Source organism: Diabrotica virgifera, chromosome 3 (genome assembly GCF_917563875.1).
Source record: "Diabrotica virgifera virgifera chromosome 3, PGI_DIABVI_V3a".
Taxonomy (NCBI): Eukaryota; Metazoa; Arthropoda; class Insecta; order Coleoptera; family Chrysomelidae; genus Diabrotica; species Diabrotica virgifera.
This window is the reverse complement of record NC_065445.1, coordinates 194,202,134-194,223,321: the sequence shown is the minus strand read 5'-3', so window position 1 is coordinate 194,223,321 and position 21,188 is coordinate 194,202,134. Positions and strand designations below refer to the sequence as shown.

Below are 21,188 nucleotides of genomic sequence, written 5' to 3'. Positions count from 1 at the left end.
TTCTGGGACCTCTTTGATTTAATAGAAATTCGCGATCATCCAGAAGCACTTTTTAAGATTTGCTACAAAGACCATTAATCAGAGTGTCACATTTGCAAGTTGCAAGATCGAAACGTGTAGTTTTACCTCAAGTCCTTAAAGCATTGAGTTTTATTTTTGTAAAACTCACTGTTTGGCCTGTTCTTAAATGGTTTCATAAGTTTGATATATTTGTCATGATAGACTTTTAAAAGCTGAACAATTCTTGTATGTTAAATTATTGGAATTGAAGCCTTTTTCCATATTTCCTCCAATTTAATTGCAACCTGTTCGGCAATCCGGAAAATTCTGGCTCTTTCTTGATGAGTTTTTTATCCTCTTGCAACCACAAAATTTCATCGCTTGTTTGTATTTCGGTAAAACATTTTCAGGTATATTCGGTGGTTGCCCAAAAATGGGGCGGTCCACAGCACATCTTGATTTTGTTCCCATGGTCCTGATTTATCTAATTTAAAAATCATTAATTTACAAACAACTATAATAACAAAGTAACGCATCGCACCAAACATAAGTGAAAATTACACGCACGGACTCACAAAGCTGGACATTTGAGAGGGGTTGGGGAAACTGAGAAAACAAATAAAACTTTAAATATCGTTTAAATTTGTAATTGACCACATTTTAAGTTTTCTTTAATTGATCTTATAGTCCAGAGTGCATCTGCTTTGAGATGGACGTTGAGAGGTGACTCGTATTTTTTGCAGAAATTGCTTGGAATTAACTTATATAATAGCAATTGAGTTGTCCTCCCACTCAAAAAGGTCCGGAACATTGTTTAAATAATCAAAATGTCAAAAAATGAAGGAAAAATTCGATGTTTTTCTGGGTTTTTTGATTATAACTTTAAAAGTATTTACTTCCGAGAAAAGTTGTACAAACATAAAAGTTGCGTAATTAAATTTCCTACAATATAGGATTAGCTAAAAATTTTAAACATTATCACCCTTGTTACAAAATAGCAATAATTGCGAAAAAACCATAAAAAAACAAGTACAGTGGAACCTCGATAACCCGGATTAATCGGGACCGCGGCCGATCCGGGTTATCGAAAATCCGGGTTAGCCGGAGAATATAGTAAAAATTAATAAATAACCTTCATTATAATTACAAAAACATGAAACACATATGCACAGTACACATCTAAATTACGTATAGTTGTATAAAGTGTAGAGTTTTGTTCATTTCTTGGTAAAAAACTCAGTCATACTGTAGAGATGTACCGACACCATAATATGGTAGGTCTGGATCCCGCGTACGAAAAAAAAGTTGATAAATAGCAAGCTGAAAATTTGTTATTAGCTTAAGGGTGTCTAGTCGGACAAACATTAATATATGGGAACACTGGAACAGGGGAAGTTTTAACTGTGGAACAGGCTAAAAATTTGGAACGGTCAGACCACGAAAACGGCACATGTATTTTGTCCGACAGAACAGACTTAAACTCTCCGAACAGAGATTAAACTCTCATGCAAAAATCAGACTGCTATTTATCACCAAATTGGCGTTTTAATGAGTGGAACATGTAGAATATGTCAAATGACAGGAATTATGACAGGTGATAAATAGCAGTCTGATTTTTGCATGAGAGTTTAATCTCTGTTCGGAGAGTTTATGTCTGTTCTGTCGGACAAAACAAATGTGCCATTTTCGTGTTCTGACCGTTCCAGATTTTTTACCTGTTCCACAATTAAAACTGCCCCTGTTCCAGTGTTCTCATATATCAAAGTTTATCCGACTAGACACCCTTAAGCTATTAACAAATTTTTAGCTTGCTATTAATCAACTTTTTTTTCATACGCGGGATCCAGACCTATGGTATCATAATATCATATTATGATGCTGCAATAAATTTATTTTAAAGATTCGCCTTTATCAATCCTACCTAATGTTTCTAATTTCTTTTCCATTGTCACAACATTTTTACGTTTTGTTAACATTACAGTTTTGTTACCATTACGTAGACAAAAATCAGGCAAACACAAGCACGATTACAGAACGGAAGTGATTAAAACAATGTCGTTATTTAAGAACAGACTAAGGCCATTGTTTTAAAAAAGAATTTTTAAATAGTCACGTCTATTTTAAACAATTCTAAGACAGTTTGACATAAATAACGGAAAAGGAATACAGACAGGTGCCTGTTCTTTCCGATAAGCTGAGACGGTCGCTCTGCCTGCCGCCGTGTGCATGAATCATTTTTACTGTTGTACATACTTATATGTGTTCAAATTACACAAATACACATTATCTCTCAAATATTATTTGACCTACATACATTTTTATTTGATAAAATTGTTAAATTGTTTATTTGTTAAATTTTTGTCTGATGAAAATCGGTCCGGGTTAGCCGGACTTCCGGGTTATCGGGGGCCGACTTATCGGGGTTCCACTGTATTCGCATTTTACGTTTTTCAACGATTCATGCTACACTTAGGACCTTCATGTGTTAGCCACAAAAATAATATGACATAGTTAAACATTACTGTAAATTTCATTAAGATCGGTTTAATAGACTTTGCAAAATAAATTTTGCAATCCAGCTTTCGCACAAAAAAATTCATCTTTTCAAAATGCAGCAGAACTGAAAATAAAGCAGATACCAAATTTAAATTTTTTTGCATATAGAAGAATACTGTAGCTTTCATTTGCAATTTGCGAAATTAAAATCGGTTACACGGAAAATATTTATATGATTAGAAGACGACTATTCTCAAAACCAGGACAATTAATTTCAGAGTAAAGAAGTCGGCTGCTGAGAAAGAATGTACAGTGGAACCCCGATAAGTCGGCCTCCGATAACCCAGAAGTCCGGCTAACCCGGACCGATTTTCATCAGACAAAACAAACATTTTTTCACTTTGACTGAGTTTTTTACCAAGAAATAAACAATACTATATACAACTGTACATAAGAAACTATATATTTAGAAATAAACAATACTGTGTATTTGTTTATTATTTATATGTATTTTATTAATTTTTAACATATTCTCCGGCTAACCCTGATCGATAACCCGATTTTCGATAACCCGGATCGGCCGCGGTCCCAATTAATCCGACTTATCGAGGTTCCACTGTACTAAAAATTTTTTTTTACATTATACTCATGACCTCTGAGTACATGTCAAATGTGTCGAGTGTTCTTTTAATGAATATTTTGATTCGTTATGTATGTTTATGGTATTGTTCGTAATGCGCATAAGTCCAATTTTCAAAATTTTTGTTACAATTTTTTTTGTTTCTCATAGAGTATCTAAGAATATAGCCGAACTTATATACTCCCTAAAACGACCCTCAGTTCTAACTGCAAGACCCAAGAGTCTCGCAGGCTTAGTCTTGTTCTTGCTCAAGTCTTGCACGGTAAGTCTTGGTCTTGGTCTTGGCCTTGCTAAAATTAGGCGATCTTGGTATTGGTCTCGGTCTTGCGAAAACGCAAGAAAAAGACCAAGATTGCAAGACCAAGACCGATTTTGGGCAACACTAGTTTGGGTTTATCTATTTTATGTATTTAGGGGTTGGTGTTTTATTGGAAGTTGCCCCCTCTCCCAAATTAAATGTTCCACCACTACTACTGAAGCGCCTTCAGAAAATTGAGGAACAACCACAATAAGTGGTACTAGAGCAGCACAAGACATCTTACGTTTTCACGCATGCAGAATAGAGTCCTTCTATTCTATTATCCAAAATAGAGTGCCTCATATTAGATATGCAGAATAGAGTCCATCTATTAGATATGCCGACGAAGCAGTTGGTAGTTTCTGCAAATAGCTTAGATGATTTGCAAAGAATAATCTCCAGATCAGATATGGGTAGAGAAAATGAACTTGATCTCAATACGAAAAGAAGAAACAAAGTACATACGTGGTAGTAGGTAAACGCGAAATATTAATTACAATCTTCTATGGAAAAATCGGGTTTATGTCTGATTTTGCTGATTTCGGTTATGTAGATGCATCATATGTCGTGTTACCTAACGACCTATCAGGATACTTCAGTAGCAATGGCTGAACATTTGCCTTGGGGGAGGGGCGCGACTTCCAATAAAACACCAACTCAAACATATTACATAAAATAGATAAAACCAAACTACATAAAAGACATAGGTGATAGTATGTGCAATAAATTCCCTTTATCCTAACTGTCGAGTTAATTGGGTTGAATTTGTTTGTCTGTAGTAAGTTGCATGTAAGCTAACATATTTTAACGTGTAATAGGGTAAAATCACCAGTTATTGGTCTCTTAAGGAGAGCACGTCGATATATTTATGAAATGTTTTGTCACTGTGTCCTATTATAATTATTTTTAACATCATGGAATTTTATTATTATTTCTACATATTGCAAAATTTTATTATGTTAATCTTTCATGTCTGAAAATATTTTATATGTGTTCTTTTGTAAATGTGCAAATGAACCAGTTATTGGCCACCCTGTTCCAGTTATTGACACCATATGTGTTAGTGATTGGCCATCATTTTTTAAAGTGATATTTTGCCAAATAATTCGTAAGTTAAAATAGGTAGATAGGTAGGTGTTTGGGTAAGCAAGGATTTTGTGATGAGTGTGGACACACAAAAAAAAGATATGTCACAGTAAACTTTTATTTTTTATTCTGTCAAGATTCGCAAACATATACTTGATCTGTGTGTGCCATAGAATCTTGATATGCAAGTTACTGATATGTTCTAAGACACATTTGGCATCTAATGCCTTCTTTACACTCTGTAATATTTAGTACACATAGATAACACACACTTGATTTGTATATTCTTCTATCCATTGCATGTTGAAAATTTTATTCTCGGGTACTATCAAGGTTTCGTTCTCGATTTCAGGAATGTTTACAATTTCAGTATCATCTATTGTAACAGGTATATCATTTATATTGAAAATTATTTCACGCTTGTCTAAAAATTTTACTTCTTTGTCTAAAATATTTTCTTGTTCGTCTTTTGTAGATATTTCTACAGAGGATTTTTCTGTAAATGCTGAAAAGATTTGTTTCAATATTTGGTAATCATCAGATTGAGTTTTACAATTATTTCGACATAGCTGTTAATTTTGTCATTGCCAATTATTTCACAGAATTTATTATAAGAAACTGTTGTATTTGGATAAATAAGTGTTGGTAAATCATTGTGCTCATCCAGATTATCTTCAGTTTCTAATTCTTTCCCAAGACATTTTGAATAGTCAAGAGCAGAAGAATTCCAAGGAAATATACCGCATGCCCTAAACCCACTTTTGATAACATCTGGATTTAACCTATCTGTAGCAGATTTTAAAACATGGGCAAACTGTACTTTCGCTAACACTTTTTGGGGGTTGTCTCCTAAACTGAAGCACAGCTTTGTTCCAAAAAGTTTTTAGAGGCTTAAATGCAGCCACATCCGCTGGTTGATACACAGTTGATTTGTCTGTACAGTTAAATGGGTTTTATGCCCATCAACAAAAAGTATCACCGGACGTGTAATATTATTTCGATCTAAATAAGGGTTAAATATATTTCCAATATGTATATTCATAAAAGTTTTTGTTGTCCATCCAACCATTTTCTGTTAAACCAATACCCCACGAATTCGGCACAACACTTAATATATCATTTGGCAATCTTTTATGGAAATAAATTATCATAGGAGGTAAAATATTGCCTATTGCAGAAAATGTGAACCTAACTGTTAAGTTAACCTTTGGGTTATGTTCAATTTCATAGACGTTTTTGGAACCCTTCACAGCCAAAACCTTTCTATTTTTGGGACATAAATAAAAACATGTCTCGTCATCATTGAAGATTTTTTTGGGTCTTGAAGAACGTCTGAAATTTCTTTTTTATCTAGATAAGATTTTATGTTGTCAAACCATTTGGTAATATTTCTTTGGTTAATGTTTGAACTTGCTGATGTCACTCCCTCTGAAGTCCTTAGCGAAATGTTGGGATTGCGCTTTAGAAATGCTGATAGCCCTATTCTACCTGGTCTATTTTCAACAAATGGATTAACTCTAGGGTTGCTCTCTAAAAATGATTTAACGGAGTCCTTAATGTCGTCAATACGAACAGGAAATCCTCTATTTTGACAATGAAAAATCCAGCGTTTCAGTTGTTTCTCTTCATCCTTCGAAAGAAATGGATCTGGTCCATGCGTTATCTTGTTACGAAATTTTCCAGCAACTTATGATGGCTCTGGGAATATTAAAAATTCTTGAGGCTTCTCGCTCACTCATATCATTTTTAATTAACTCTAACGCTTTTTTAACATCGTCTTCGGAATACTTTTTTTTTATAATTGTTTTCAGTTTTAGATCGTTTTGGCATATTTTCTAAAACAATTTATAACAATTAGTTATTATCCATACATAAAACACTAGTTATTAACATATGTCAATCACTAGATTCTTACAAAATCTAATGTTTCAGTTATTGGCCATCTAGGCCAATAACTGATACATTGATAATTGCATGCATTAGTAGTTGGCCACCTTAAAATTTACGTTATTTGAATAAATAACGTTATATTCGTTATGCAGTTTGGAGCAGAACATACACTATATTAAATTTCTAGGTAGGTAAAAATGTCTCATGTTTTTGTAAAACATTAGGTTTGTTCTAGCATCAGTTTCAAACGGTTTGAAATTATTCGATACATGCGCGTTTGTTTGATGTGATTCAAGCACACAAAATAATATGGTTTGTTTTTAAACCAAGAGGAGTAAACTAAAAAGACAGATTCATACCCAAGAAAGTTACTAGAAAAGTGACGAAATATATCTTCTTTTTGGTTGATCATATCAGTTCTAAAGAGTTCTAAAAACAAATATTTTTATATAAAATCAGACTTAAAATATAAAAATTAAAGGAATAACGCAGAAAACACAAAAAATCCTTGAAATAACTTAATTGGAATGCCAGTAGTGTCAAAATTTCATAAATGTCATTAGTGTAAACATTTCATAACAGTGGAGTAAACTTGCCTGAGGTTGTACCAAATAAAAACAAGCATTACGGTGCAGTAAATTTGAATTACTTCTCCTGGTTTAAAAACAACCCATAGTTTGAAACTACTAGTCGAGCGTTCTAACCAAAGTAAATTTTGATTCGGAAACTGGCTTAAAACGGTCAAAAGAGTTTGCGGATTTTGTCCGGTTATTCAGTTTGCTACCTGCGCAGTGGAATTATTTGTTTGAAGTTGATAAATTTTAAATGGATGTAATATGTTTTGACTATTACTTACCATTATTTAAAATTATAACATTCACTTTCAATATTTAGCATAAAGCTTGAAAATTTGGATACTTATAAGATTAATGTATTTCCAATCTAACCTTTTTCTTCTTCCTTCTTATATGTAGGCTTTAAAGCCTGCTTCTTTTTCAATATTAGTCAATATTAGTCCATTTCGTACTATTCTATCCTCTGTCACTCTACTAATGTAACCTTAAATCCAATCTAACCTTAAAATTATAAATAAAAACAAACCTGAACAAGTCATGATCCAGGATGGAAAGCGACTTTTACGGTTTTACGGTACACAAAAACAAATATGCAGATTCATAAGACACCAACGGAAAGAAATGGCAGAATTGAAGAAATACAATAGAATATCACAGTGGCGGCTCGTATAACTTTAGAAAGGTAGGGCCAGAATCCGGGCAGCTGCCTAAATTTTTAGTGACGGTTTTACGATATTGTCAAAAAGGATATAAAATAGAAATTAAAAAAAAAATAGGCGCAGATATTTTTATCTTAAATATGTATCTATATATTTACTATTTTTGGGATGCCAAAAAATTAACCAAAATTTATCAAAACAGTTCCGTAACTTAAGTAATTAACAATAAAAAAAATTCAACTTACCACCAGTATTTACTGCTGATGTACTTTTTTTTCATCACTAGGTGGGGAATCTGCAAACAGATGTCGGAGGTAAACATTTCCAACAGTGCTGGGTTCCTGAGCTGAAACCTCATCAGTGTCACGTCGACCAGTTTGGCCCTAAATCGGACCTCCCTGCCCTCCGTAACTCCGATGTGGCCGGGACCAGCTAAACCCCACCCCTCTCATACTAGGGCATCAGGGTGGAATCGCCCGTTAGGGCATGACTTCTCCCCGATGTCCTTATTTTGCCCGATTCTCAGTCGCTCGTCATCACGCATCAGCTTCCGTCTCTCGCACTCATCCGACCACCACGTCCTTTAATCCTATGCTGTCAATCTTTCATTCTTCCTACCACTGCTGATGTACTTGAAGCTTGTTGTTACGATATGGTCTCTAGAGCCTGTTTAGAAAATTATAAAAATAACACTATTCTATTATTTACACACACGCACAAAGTTATTTAATATCACTTTTAAAGTTTACGATATGTGAAGTCCATCCTTCTTTCTTTTTTGGACGCAAAGTTTTCAATGACTTTATTATTAAAATTGTCAATGCCATTTACAAAATGTCTTTCTGTAGACAGCATACCTAAAGCACTTAGTCGTTCTTCCTTCATGATATTTCTGAGGAATATCTTAATTCGTTTTAGCATTGAAAAACAACGTTTTGCTTCAGATGTTGACATGGGAATGATTATTAATATATTTAAAAGTTTAACAGTTTCTTCAAATGTACATTTTAAACCTTCATCATTTAATAAAACAGATAACGGAACAGCCCCAGAGGTAATACTTAATTCGTCTCGCTGATACAATACTTGTAATTTAGTTTTAAGCCGAGTTTTGTTTAAAAATAAAAATTGTGTGCATGTTTCATTAAGAAATGATTCGGGGAACTTATCCTTATAAGCAGAAAACTTCTCTGACATAAATAAATGAGAAGCAACTAAATGTCCGGAGAAGGTAAACCTTGTTTTTATTTGCAACAAAACTGCATCGCATATCTCTAAGGCTTCCCGTTTTCTGCTGGGCCTGTCCTCTTCAATTCGCGCCTTTTTTTTATTGGTTCATCATTATCGGTTTGTCTCTGTGACGTGTTTATTTCTTCTTAAATATTATCAATAATGACGTCCATTTGCTCCCTTATACCTTGAATTGCTGCTTCAAAATTCTCCAAATCTTTTTTCACTTTGACAGAATCAGTGCATACTTTTTGCAATTGATGAAAAATAATTTCTACCTGAGGCATAATTTTATTAAAAATAAATAACCAAAATACAAAATCTTTATCCTGGAGCTTTAATTTGTAACCATTTGCTTGATTAATGGAAGACAAATCACGTGAAGTACTTTGTATAATGTCCATAACTGCAATGAGGTCTTTTCTATTTTCATGAACAGTATGAATATTTCGTGATTGAAAATTCCAACGTGTTTGGGAAGATTTTGACAACCTGCGATTAACCACCTCATCCAAAATTTTTGTTCTTTGAGGAGACGTTGAAAAGAATGAGCACAAACCAGATAAATTAGAAAAAAATATCCTAGCCTGCTTATTGATGGAACATGCACTTATCATAATTAAATTCATTTGGCGTGCATAGCAATGAACGTAATTTGCAAGAGGATATATCTCCTTAATAATTTTTTGCACACCATTTAAGCCACCACTCATAACAGATGCGCCATCATAACTTTGAGCAATTAATTTGTTTGGAGTATGTTTTAACAAGGGATTTAAAACATTTAAAATACATTCAGCGATTGACTTAGCATCATGTCCGCCCGGCACGTAAAATCTCCAAAATCTCTCAACTGGTCGTCCTTTACACAAATATCGGAAGACTATAACTATTTGAAATTCACCAGCAACGTCTGTGGTTTCATCGGCAATCACTGCAACATAAGGAGAATTTTCAATTTCTTTCTTAATTTCCTCGTGGTAAACATCCAACATGCACTCCAGTAGTTCATTTTGTGTTGTTTTTGAGGTACCGTTAAAAGATTTGGAACTTTGAATGTGAACCTTTAAGTCGTTGTCTAAATCAGCGCTAAAATTGACCAGCTCCTTAAATATGCCTCTGTTGTCTGAATTTTTCGTTTCGTCGTGACCTCTTAGAGATAACTCAAAAGCTCCACAAAACCTTATACAATTTATGATTTGATTCAAGACATATCGATTCTTATCTACCTGTTCATTATGTTTAATTAGAGTATCACGATAAGCTGAATTTAATTGGGTTTTTATATTTAACTTACCAAGCATTGAAAAGCTAAAAACGTTATTCATGTGCACTTTAGATTTTTCATGAGATTTCAATTTCTCCCATATATCTACAAGATCATCGGCGCCTTTGTTTGACCATGTCTCGTCACCTCCAAACAAAACGCATACAAAACAGAACAGTTTATTAGTTTGTTCGCAACCACACAACCAGCTATTTTTATCACAAATAATTTTATTTTTAGCGACTTACGACAGCGAAGTTTTTGTCCATTTCCACTTTGTTTTTCAATTTTTAAATCGGGTAAAGGCCGACCGAGTTCTTTAATTTGTAGTTTTTTTTCTAACGAAAAACCACCAAAAGAGTTTTTTAATATACTAATTTGATTCATTGTCAAAAAATAAATTAAACGTAGAAAATAATCAAAATATTATTTTTATACCTACGACACCCACGACCACAACGCACTAATAATTACAAATTAAAAAATATAGTAGAGTATAAACACAAATATACAATACAGTAGTAGATAATAAACACAATAGCGTCAAGCGAACGCGTAAAGAGACTAGAAATAGATCTAAAACATTGTATCTTAAGATCCACTAACTTTCTTTTCGAGATTTCGAGTCAGGCACGGAGAGTCCAATTTAAACGTATATTAAAATTGCAATACCGCTCTATCTCTGTCACTTACACAGGATGCTCATACAATCTTTCTCTTTTCTACCAAGCCACTATGCCGTTCGGCACTGGGATTTTTGTGATCTTCATCCCTTATCCGGTCAGCTGTGGGTGTCCAGAGTCGGTAGATTTACATTGCGCTACACAGTTGCCAGATTTGATATAATTTATGAAAATAAAGAGAAATAATCACAAACAAAATTAACGGGCATTAAGATGTTTTTAAGATAAAAAATATGTTTCTGCATAGTTAGCAAGGTAGTTCCATGGCTCTATGGCACTACCTCACGGGCCGCCACTGGCATATCAGCAAATGAATGAGAAAGATACTTGACGGAACTGTTTAGAGGAAAGAAAAATAATAATCAAGACAATAACATACCTGAATTAAGACACTAAGAAGAAATCAGTTTTCAGGAAGTACATATAGCCATAAATCAACTCAAAAATAGAAAGTCGCCAGGACCAGACGAAATAACCCACGAGCTTTTAAAATTGAAAGAAGAAAGTATAACCCTACAAATGACAAAACTTATACAAAAACTAATATTGCACTGCAAGATAACAGACGCATGGAGAAACAGCATAATGATACCAATGTTCAAGAAAGGAGACAAAGAAGGCCCCAACAATTATAGAGGTATAAATCTACTGAATTGTTTCTGGAAACGTTTCTGGGAGAAGATCAAGAGGACGATCACCAACTAGATGGTCTGACCAAATAAAGCATTCACCGGGAAACTCATTCTGCGAAGCTCTTAGAGCAGCTGAAGATAGAGACCAATGGAGAAACATTGTTAGGAATATTGGAAGAAATCATGATCCTCAGTAATGGGGAAACGACAAGGGAGAGAGAGAGAGAGAGAAATCTACTGAACACCGCACTTAAGCTAAACACAAAAGTCCTAACCAACAAAATCAATAAACTAACAACTTTATAAGATGAACAACAAAGATTCAGATCCTGCATGAAAACAAGATTCTACAGAGATCCTACAACAGTAAAAAAATACAATATGATAATATCAGCAGAAGAAACACAATGTATGACAACGTCTAAATATCTACCCACTACGATGTCAAATCAAAATTGATGGGAAAATAATAAAGCAGGAGGCAAAGTTTAGATACTTAACTGGGAATATATATAACGCGTTAGGGAGAGATTTTGAAGAGGAAGTACGACAATAAAGCTTAAAAGCAAGTAAAGCGGGGGATCTCTTGATGACACTATCTGGAAGAAAAAACACCTAAGACAAGACACAGAAGCAATAATCTATAAAGCAGCAATTAGACCTATATTGACATATACGGCGGAGACAAAACCTGACACGTCTAAAACGAGACGACTACTAGAAACAACAGAGATGAAAATACTTCGACGAATATCAGGGAAAAGTCTGTTGGATGGGGAGAAAAGCGATAACATAAGAAGATCATGCAATGTTGAAGATATAAATCGTTGGGTGACAAAACGGAAACAGGAGTGGGACGGTACACCACAATTAGACCGAAATCATTAGACCGAAAGCGGTAGACCGAACTCATTGGACCTAAAAGCACTTTACCGAAACCTCACTAGACCGAACAGCATTAGACCAAAGTGGTACATAAATTAAAAAAGATTGCAGTAAATTATGATAAGATTTTGTATATTTGTCTCTGTGTTTACTGTATTTTTTTGAATTATTTTATATTATATAAACTCTGTAAATTGTTACTCTGTACAATCTGATATGAAATAATTTTCATCCGTTAAACAAATTAGTAAAGGATAAAATTAAGGATAGAGTGACGTTAATACCATTTTAATTGTTTCTAATAACCTTCCAAATAACATTTTGTTGTAATTATATTAAATGTTTGCCTTATCTCTTTTACTGCGACAACTAAAAAGAAAAAGACAAAAATAACCAAAAACAAAGCAAAAAAACAATTGCTAAACTCGTCAGTACTTTGTGCTTCCAGTCCTAAACCTGACTAAAGGGTAAAGGGAGGTTGATGTTACCCTTGCTCAAATTATGATCCTGTTTGAGCACCCTTTATTATGTACCTAATGCTTTTCGGTCTCTTACTGTTCGGTCTAGTGGGATTTCGGTAAAGTGCTTTTTGGTCTAATGAGTTCGGTCTACTGCTTTCGGTCTAATGATTTCGACCTCTTTATAGTAAACCGAGTGGGACGAACACGTAAAATGGCAGAGGATATTATGATAGTACGAATAGCACGAGATAAGTCACCAATTGGACGAAAAAGTATTGATAGATCAACAAAAAGATGGTGCGATAATTTAAACAATTTAAGAGGCTAATATTGAGGAAGAAACAGGCTTTAAAGCCTATATACAAGAAGGAAGAAGAAGAAGAATGAATCAGTCACATTTGACGTTGGTATTTTCTCCGATAAAAAGCGTTTTAGCAAAAAACAGTTTGCTACCAGTTTGTGGATTTAACATGCGAAGTAAAGCAGTACCGCAGTACAATATCTAATGTCTAACCATACAAAACTACATCAGAATAAATTTATTGTAAAAAGACTAAGTTTTCACTCTAATGGCATATAAAACAACATAATGCTATTCTACACCCCACCAGAATGAAAATCAAAAATTTTCGTTTTGCAACGAAATTGAAAATAGTTATTCATTTTTGATTTACATTTACTCTGTGTGGAGTATGAAGGAAACCATTCTCGTTGGAACTTTACCGCGCTGAGCAGATGGGACGTGAATTGTAAATTGTAGAATTCCCTCATCTTCCTTAGTTTCAGCATTCGTATGGCTTGCAAATTGTAGAAGCCTCGGAGGTGTAACCAGAGAAGGTTCCCATTGTTTTCATTCTGGTGGGGTGTAGAATAGCATTCTGTTGTTTTATATGCCATTAGAGTGAAAACTTAAGTCTTTTTGCTAGCATTTGCCGCTAGGGCATCTATGCCATTTCGTTCGTTGCAATCCGGGACTGCACGCTGAGGTTTGTTTTGGTTGGATCAGGGAGAGCAGCATATGTGCCTCCTGATGAGAGACTAATAAGTTTCGAAACCGGTAGGGGTGCTTGCAGCACTCTCTGATTGGACTAGAATATGGTTCGGCTGTGTTTTCGTTTTGCAACGAAATTGAAAATGGTTATTCATTTTTAAATTTATTGTCTTTAATTTGACTTATAGTAGAGGATCCGATATAAGATCGATTTGCACCGATCTGTTTAATGGATAAAAATTATTGGATATGTAATTTAGCATGTTAAGAATTACAAAAAACAATGGTTACCTAATCTAACCTTGTTCTAACTATAATTAATTAATAATTAAAAAATGACATTTTTTATGAATTAAAAAATCGACCCGGGCAGATATTATAGGTATCAGATTTTTTGGATCATTCTAAACACAAAAGGTCTTTTGTAATTTTTCACTAAAATTAATTAAATCGTTTTCGAGTTATAAACAATTTAAAACTGAAAAATGAACGAAAGATGACAATTTTCAAGGCTCAAAAACACAAGTAAAAAATATCATTTTTGTAATCATCAAGTACATAAATTCAAATTCAAACCTTTTTATATCATTGGCCTAGGTCTAGGTAAGAATTTTATTCTAAAACATATTTTTTTAATTGTTAATGAGGAAGGTTTATTATGGGGAGACGGGCACTAACAACTAAAAAACAATGTTTCAGAATGAAATAAGTCCAAAAGACTTATCAAGAACTGATAGAATAAGGTTTGAGCTTGAATTTAGGTACTTCGTAATTTCAAAAATGATATTTTATACTTATGCTTTTGAGCCTTGAAAATCGTCATCTTTCGTTCTTTTTTCAGTTTTAAATTGTTTATAACTAGAAAACGATCAACTTTAGAGAAAAAGTACAAAATACTTTTTGAAGTTATACTTCTTTAGGCGCGATTGAGGGTGATTATTTATTATTAATCTGCGCGCATGCGCACACCGGCAGTATGGTAATAGTCAGAGGCGGCTTTACCTATTGTGCAGGGTGTGCGGTGCACACGGGCGCCGGGATGTTGGGGGGCGCCGAGCGCCAAAGAGCGGGTCCTTTACTTTGTTTCAACATAAAATATGCTTTAAAACGATTAATGAAAAATTACATTGACACTTAAGCGCGATTTATAGATTGCCACTCGCCCGTCCAGATTAAAGATTGCCGTCCATTCCTAAAGCTTGAAGTCTTTTATTTTGTCGGTCTTTTACTTCCCACACTTCCGAGTTGTACAGGACAATTCCTTCCACGATAGTTTGGTAGATTCTTTTCTTTGTCTGATTTTGCAATCCTTTACTCCACCAAATGCCAATCAGCTGTTTTATAGCTTTTCTTTCTTGACTTATTCGATATTCTATATCTTGATCGCATGTGGAGTTTTTGTCAAAAATAGAACCTAGATATTTAAATTTTTCACATCCTTTTATGTATTCCCCTTCTAATTCTAAGTCTTCAGTATCACTTCCGACTACAAGGTATTTAGTTTTCTCAATGCTCATTTCCAAACCCCACTTTCGTTACTCCTCTTTCAATTTTCTAATCATGTAACTGGCGTCTTCTTTATCAGCAGCAATCACAACTTGGTCGTCAGCAAATATCAACGTATACAAATAAGAATCTCCTACTGGTATGCCCATTGTGTGGCATTTCCTAGTCCAATATTCTAACACATGTGTAAGGTAAATTGTAAATAAAGTGGGCGACAGACAGTATCCCTGTAAAAGGTCTTTCGAAGTTTTAAAGGTATTTGAAAGTTCCGTTCCAATTCCTGTTGTTGCATTAGCATAGAGATCTTTTATTGTTTGGATCTATTTTCTATTTAAAGTGGTTATTTGTAATACCTTAAACATTTTTTTCTCTGGGAACGGTATCGTATGCTTTTTTTAAGTCTACAAATACCATGTGAGCTTCCAGATTTCTAGCAGAACGTTTTTCTAGTAGTTGCCTTATGCAGAAAATGTTATCTGTGCATGATCTTCCTGCCCTAAATCCACTTTGATCTCCGGACTCTTGCGACTCCTTTTCTATCCGTTTCTTTATTATACGTCCGTACTGTCTTCCAACTGAGCTGGTCACACCAATGCCTTTGTAATTACTACAATTTTTTCTACCACCCTTTTTGTATGTAAAGGTAGTTATGGACTTTTTCCACTCAGAGGGCAGGTCACTATTGCCTGAAAAGCATGAGTTGAATATTTCAACTAAAATTTCTTTTGCTTGTGTCGTGCTGTGCTTGATGAGTTCAATTGGAATACCTTCGGGACCAGGAGTTTTATCGTTTTTCATTTCTCTTAACGTTAGTTCTAGTTCTTCAATTGTTATATCTTCTAGTTGTTCCAGTTTTTTCATTCCAGGTTGTTTGGGTCGATGATAGTTTGCCTTACATATTCCTGTCTATTCTCTTGCAATAGGTTTTTAAAGTATGTTTCCCACTCGTTTATATTTATAAGGGATATCTGGCATCTGTCTTATACGTTTTGTCTTGTATTTGATATTGTTCTCCAAGCTTCTCCGCTTTTTTTCCTCCCATAAGAGTGTCTAATTCTTGACATTTCTTCAGCCACATATATTCTTTGGTTTTAATCACTTCTTTTTTTGTTTCCATTCTTATTCTTGCATAGGTTTTTCGGTCTTCTGAGCAATTGGTATTGAGCCATTTTTGATATACTTCTTTTTTCCCTCGTCTTTTGTTTTAAAGAATCTGTAAACCAAGGGTGATGAGTGTTATTTGAGGATTTTTCTCCTAACGCTTCGAATGCAGCTTCATGTAAGCACTTTTTTAGCCGATCATATTTTTAAAGGTTCATTTTAAAAAGTTCTTTTTTAATTAAATATTTTTAACAGATTTGGGTAGGTTGTTCTGATGCCGTGAATACATATTGGCTCCCGACATCATTTAATATTGCATTATTTGCATCTGGATTTTTGTTTGCATTATAAGCGTACCTAATACCCTCTAATACTCTATGTACTAGTACTAGGTAGGTAATACCTATTCAACTATTCCATTAATTTTGACTGCGCGTCTACCAAAGGGCGCCAGGGCATCGACTGCACACGGGCGCTACATAGGCTAGAGCCGCCTCTGGTAATAGTCGTTATACGGGCTCTGATTGGGTGTTGTAAATTGAAATGATCTGTCAATAATAATTGTTCAATATGGAGGTAAACAAATGTATAATATATTAGTTTTATTGTCGTGAGGACAGAAACAAAAAAGTTTATAATTGTAGTGACTTTGTAAATAGTTTTTAAATGCAACAGGTACGTAATAATAATTGTAAATGTTTCAGTATCGCAATAAATAATTACATAACCTATTTGGAAAATGTAAAATAAACCTACCTAGTATGTATTTAAAATAAACCTACCTACCTAACCAACAAAATTTCTAAAAATATTCATCTAATATTGTTTTCTTGCTCTGTTTTGTTGTGTTGTAATATTTGAATTCCGTAGACATCAAACTAATGTGGTTAAATTCGGAAGTGTCAAGTTGTTCAGTTGCTCTATCTTCCAGTATAATGCATATTATGTCCCCGCAGCCGATATCCAAAGGTGCTGGAACTTGAACACAATGCACGTGGGTTCAATCCCCAATACAAACTTTTATTTTTTTATTTTTTTTTGTTCATTTTATGATTGTAAGTATATTATTATATAATTTTTTTAAAGAAAATACGTATTTAATTAAAATTTTTCCAACAATTAATATTGTTCAGAAATCATTTGTGGCATTTTTCAATGTGTTTGTGTGTGTTTTATTCTGTTATAAGTATAACTTCTTACGTGCGTACAAAGTACACACACATCTTTTTTTGTTTAGAATGACTTAAAAAATCTGAAATAATATCTGCCCCGGTCGAAGTTTTTTTTAATATATAAAAAAATATCATTTTTTAATTATTAATTAATTATAGTTAGAACAAGATTAGATCGGGCAACCCTTGTTTTTTGTAATTGATAACATGCTAAATTACATATCCAAGAGTTTTTATCCATTAAACAGATCGGTGCACATTGCACATCGACCTTATATCGTATCTTAGACTATTAATTTTTCGGAAAACTGTTACAATTTTACCACGCACAACTAGCTAACAATTTTAAGATTACTTACTTTTTATTTAGAAAACTTAATAATATTGTCAAAAAATTTACACATTATGTTTTTCTGAAGCTATTTCCTTGTGGTATTTTTATGATTAACTATTTAGTGGGAAATAAGCCACAACTAAATTGAAAAAATAATTTTATTAACGTTTCGAAGCCCAAATCGGGTTTCTTTGTCAAAATACAAAATACTATTAAAATAAACAAAAATGTTGTTGCTAAGTAAAAAAATTCTTCTAATAATTTATTTAATCTGACTCATTTATATTGGCAATTCAGACGTATATTATACATTTTAAAGTAGAAGACTTTAATATGATATCGCCAATATTTATGAGTTGCATTCCTGGGACGACTTTACTAAAAGATAGTTCATTCGATTACATGAAATCAATCCCAACTGAAGAATATCCGTCACAAAAAAATCATAGCATGTGATCTGTCTTTAAAAAGACAAACAAATGCAACGATGACAGTAAAATTCTCGCGTTAGAGATTCCATAGTAAATCACGAGAAAAAACCAGGAAAAAACCTCGTGATACTATCCCGACATCGTAAGTATTTGGTCTTACATTTAATTTACTTTAAAAAAACTAATACCAAATTCTGACTTTAATATGTTTAAATTATAAATAATATTAATAATACATAGATCTACAATAAGTAATACTAAAATATAAAATTTGTACTAACTCGATATGTTATTGACTTACTAATCGTGGTATTTTCTTTCTATTGACTTCCTCTTTCAGTACGGTTAACCACATCCTACTGCATTCTACCGAGGAATTTGCGACACAATTGGTTTCATTTAGCATAATTGGAGCCGCTTCTTTGATTTTTCTCTTTTTACTATCTGATTCTTTCAGGACTATACTTGAATCTCTCCACTGAACTCTATGTTCATTATCCCATGCGTGTTGACATATTTGAGATCTATCAAATTTTCTATTTTCAATATAAGACTGATGTTCACTTATTCTAACGTTTAATGGTCTTGATGTTTCACCTAAATAAAATTGTTCGCATTCACAAGGTATTTTATAAATGCAATTCTTTGTTCTTTCTTGTTTATTGTTAGGTTTAGTTTTAGATAGAATAGATCTCAATGTGTTTGTTGTTTTGAATGTTGTTGAAATGTTGAATTTATTTCCTATTGTTTTAGGTTTCTCGGATAGTCCTTTTATATGGTATTGATATTTTCCTCGTATTATTTCTTGTCAATGTTGTAGGATCCCGTTCTAAGTTGTTATTATTTTTTAATATGTTAATTTTTTAATAATTACACATTATTTTAAAATCATTATTGTTACACGTAATTGGAACCATCCCCTCTGAAATCTAATATAGGTACTTATATCTCCCTACAAACTAGGAAGTTCCTCACAACTATTTTGTTTCGTGGACGATTGTATCCTTTGACACACAAACAAATTTCTTTATATGTTTTAGATATCCAGTCAAGCAGAGTCAAATAAATTGGAGTTAAACTCCTCTATGACTTTAGTCACCTGTATGGAAGAAGCAGGAATGACCTTTGACCAATTTAAAGAACAACTAAAAAGTAACGGTCATGACGCTTTATGTGTACTGAAATGCTCGTATGAGAAGACAGGAGCCCTAGACAAAGATGGAAACGTAGACCCTGGCGTATTGTGGGCACATCTGGTAAAACATGGACTAGATGATACTCCAAATATCAAAAACAAGTTTACAGAGTGTATGAAGTCAGCTGGAAAAATATTAACTTGCGATGATGCAGTAAAGTTTGCGAGTTGCTTTGATGATATATTTAATTTTTAAATATTATTTGTATAAATATTTGAGAGCCTTTGAATATTGTCAATAAAGCCTAACATTTTTGTAGTTCTTTCTTTACTGCTGAATTTCTTGGGCCTATAGCCAACATTTTTTCTCTTCAAATACGCGATCAAAGTTGAAAACTTGGAAATATCAATGCCATAATAAAGAAAAACGGTGGATTTAATCATTGAATATTCTGCCCAGAGGCTTCCAGGAGCTTTCAACTGCATATGTCTTTGAACGAAATATGCCAATAGAGTCTTTTCTTCGATTCTTAAATTCTTGCCTTCGCACTATTTTTTAAAACTTTGGTAGGTATTTTGATAACGGATTTTGGATTTTTCGGGAATAATTGCGGAACACCCTTCTTCCCAAGCCCGTTCAATTTCTTCAAATTCACTTTCGCTCATATTTTAATTTATAATAATCAAAATTGCACTTAAAATTATTGACAACTAAATAAAAACTCAATTCTCCATTGTTGTTATGCACCCTAGTTACTACCTAACAACCAAAGTATCTATCTTGATAAAATGAATGAAACTAGTCAATATGACGAAAATGTTTAATTTTATAATTTATAATGGTATCAATCGTGCAAAAAACGTTATAAGCATGTCGAACGTTAAGGGTAACCGATCTCAGACAATAATTGGAGTCGTCGCTCCGCTCCTCCTCCAAACAATTGTCTTGAATCGGTATAAAACCCTTACCGTTCTCCATACTTAATATACTATTAATACGGTCTAAAATCATTTCAACAGATTCACATGCTGCGGGGCAAGTTGTCACAGTAACATCTTGCCCGGTGTAATTTGTGACAACTAGCCCCACATAACCATCCGTAATTGAATGTCAAATCAAAAATATTCCAATGAATAAATATATCAAAATATGCCTACGTATGTAATCTAGAAGATTGACAGTACCCTTTAAAATACATTTTTATTACCTTGGTTTCACAAATTCACTCACAACACGAGATGTTTGAAGATTAAAAATTTTACATGAGAAGCCTCAAAACACATTTACACAAATAAGAGAAATAATTACTGGTCGATCTCTGTAATATTTTGTGTGGAATTGATGATGAATAATACCTTTCGCATGTAGATGGTGCAGCGTGTTAACTTCACAAATAAGGTAGAAATCGGCATTGTGACAACATACCCCTGTGACAACTAGCCCCGGTCTCCCCTACATCGTCCTTTTTGGAAGACGATTACAAAAGTCGTAAAAATGGTCTTAACTGCTTCGTTTGAACAAGTCTGTCACTTTCTAAAAAATTTTAAAGTGCAATTTGGACGCGTTTCCGCGTCACGCGTTATTAACATATTTACGTTATCGGACTAACGAAACGCGGCTGTAAATTTGTCGGACAAGAAATCGACAATCTTTATTTATTAAATATAAGTACTTTAAATTAGTTTTATAATAACAAATCTACCGCGCTAGAGTGA

At 33.6% G+C, this 21,188-nt stretch overlaps 1 protein-coding gene across 1 annotated transcript in view; it reads left to right on the top strand.

Moving 5' to 3' along the window:
• The window catches only part of LOC126882272 (uncharacterized), a 37,073-nt gene extending 17,286 nt beyond the window's left edge, over positions 1-19,787 (top strand). The window contains exon 2 of the mRNA XM_050647113.1: positions 19,378-19,787. Coding sequence (XP_050503070.1) covers positions 19,378-19,728 — 351 coding nt within the window. The 3' untranslated portion in view covers positions 19,729-19,787. The remainder of the gene's footprint in view (positions 1-19,377) is intronic.
• Positions 19,788-21,188: the final 1,401 nt, after the last annotated feature.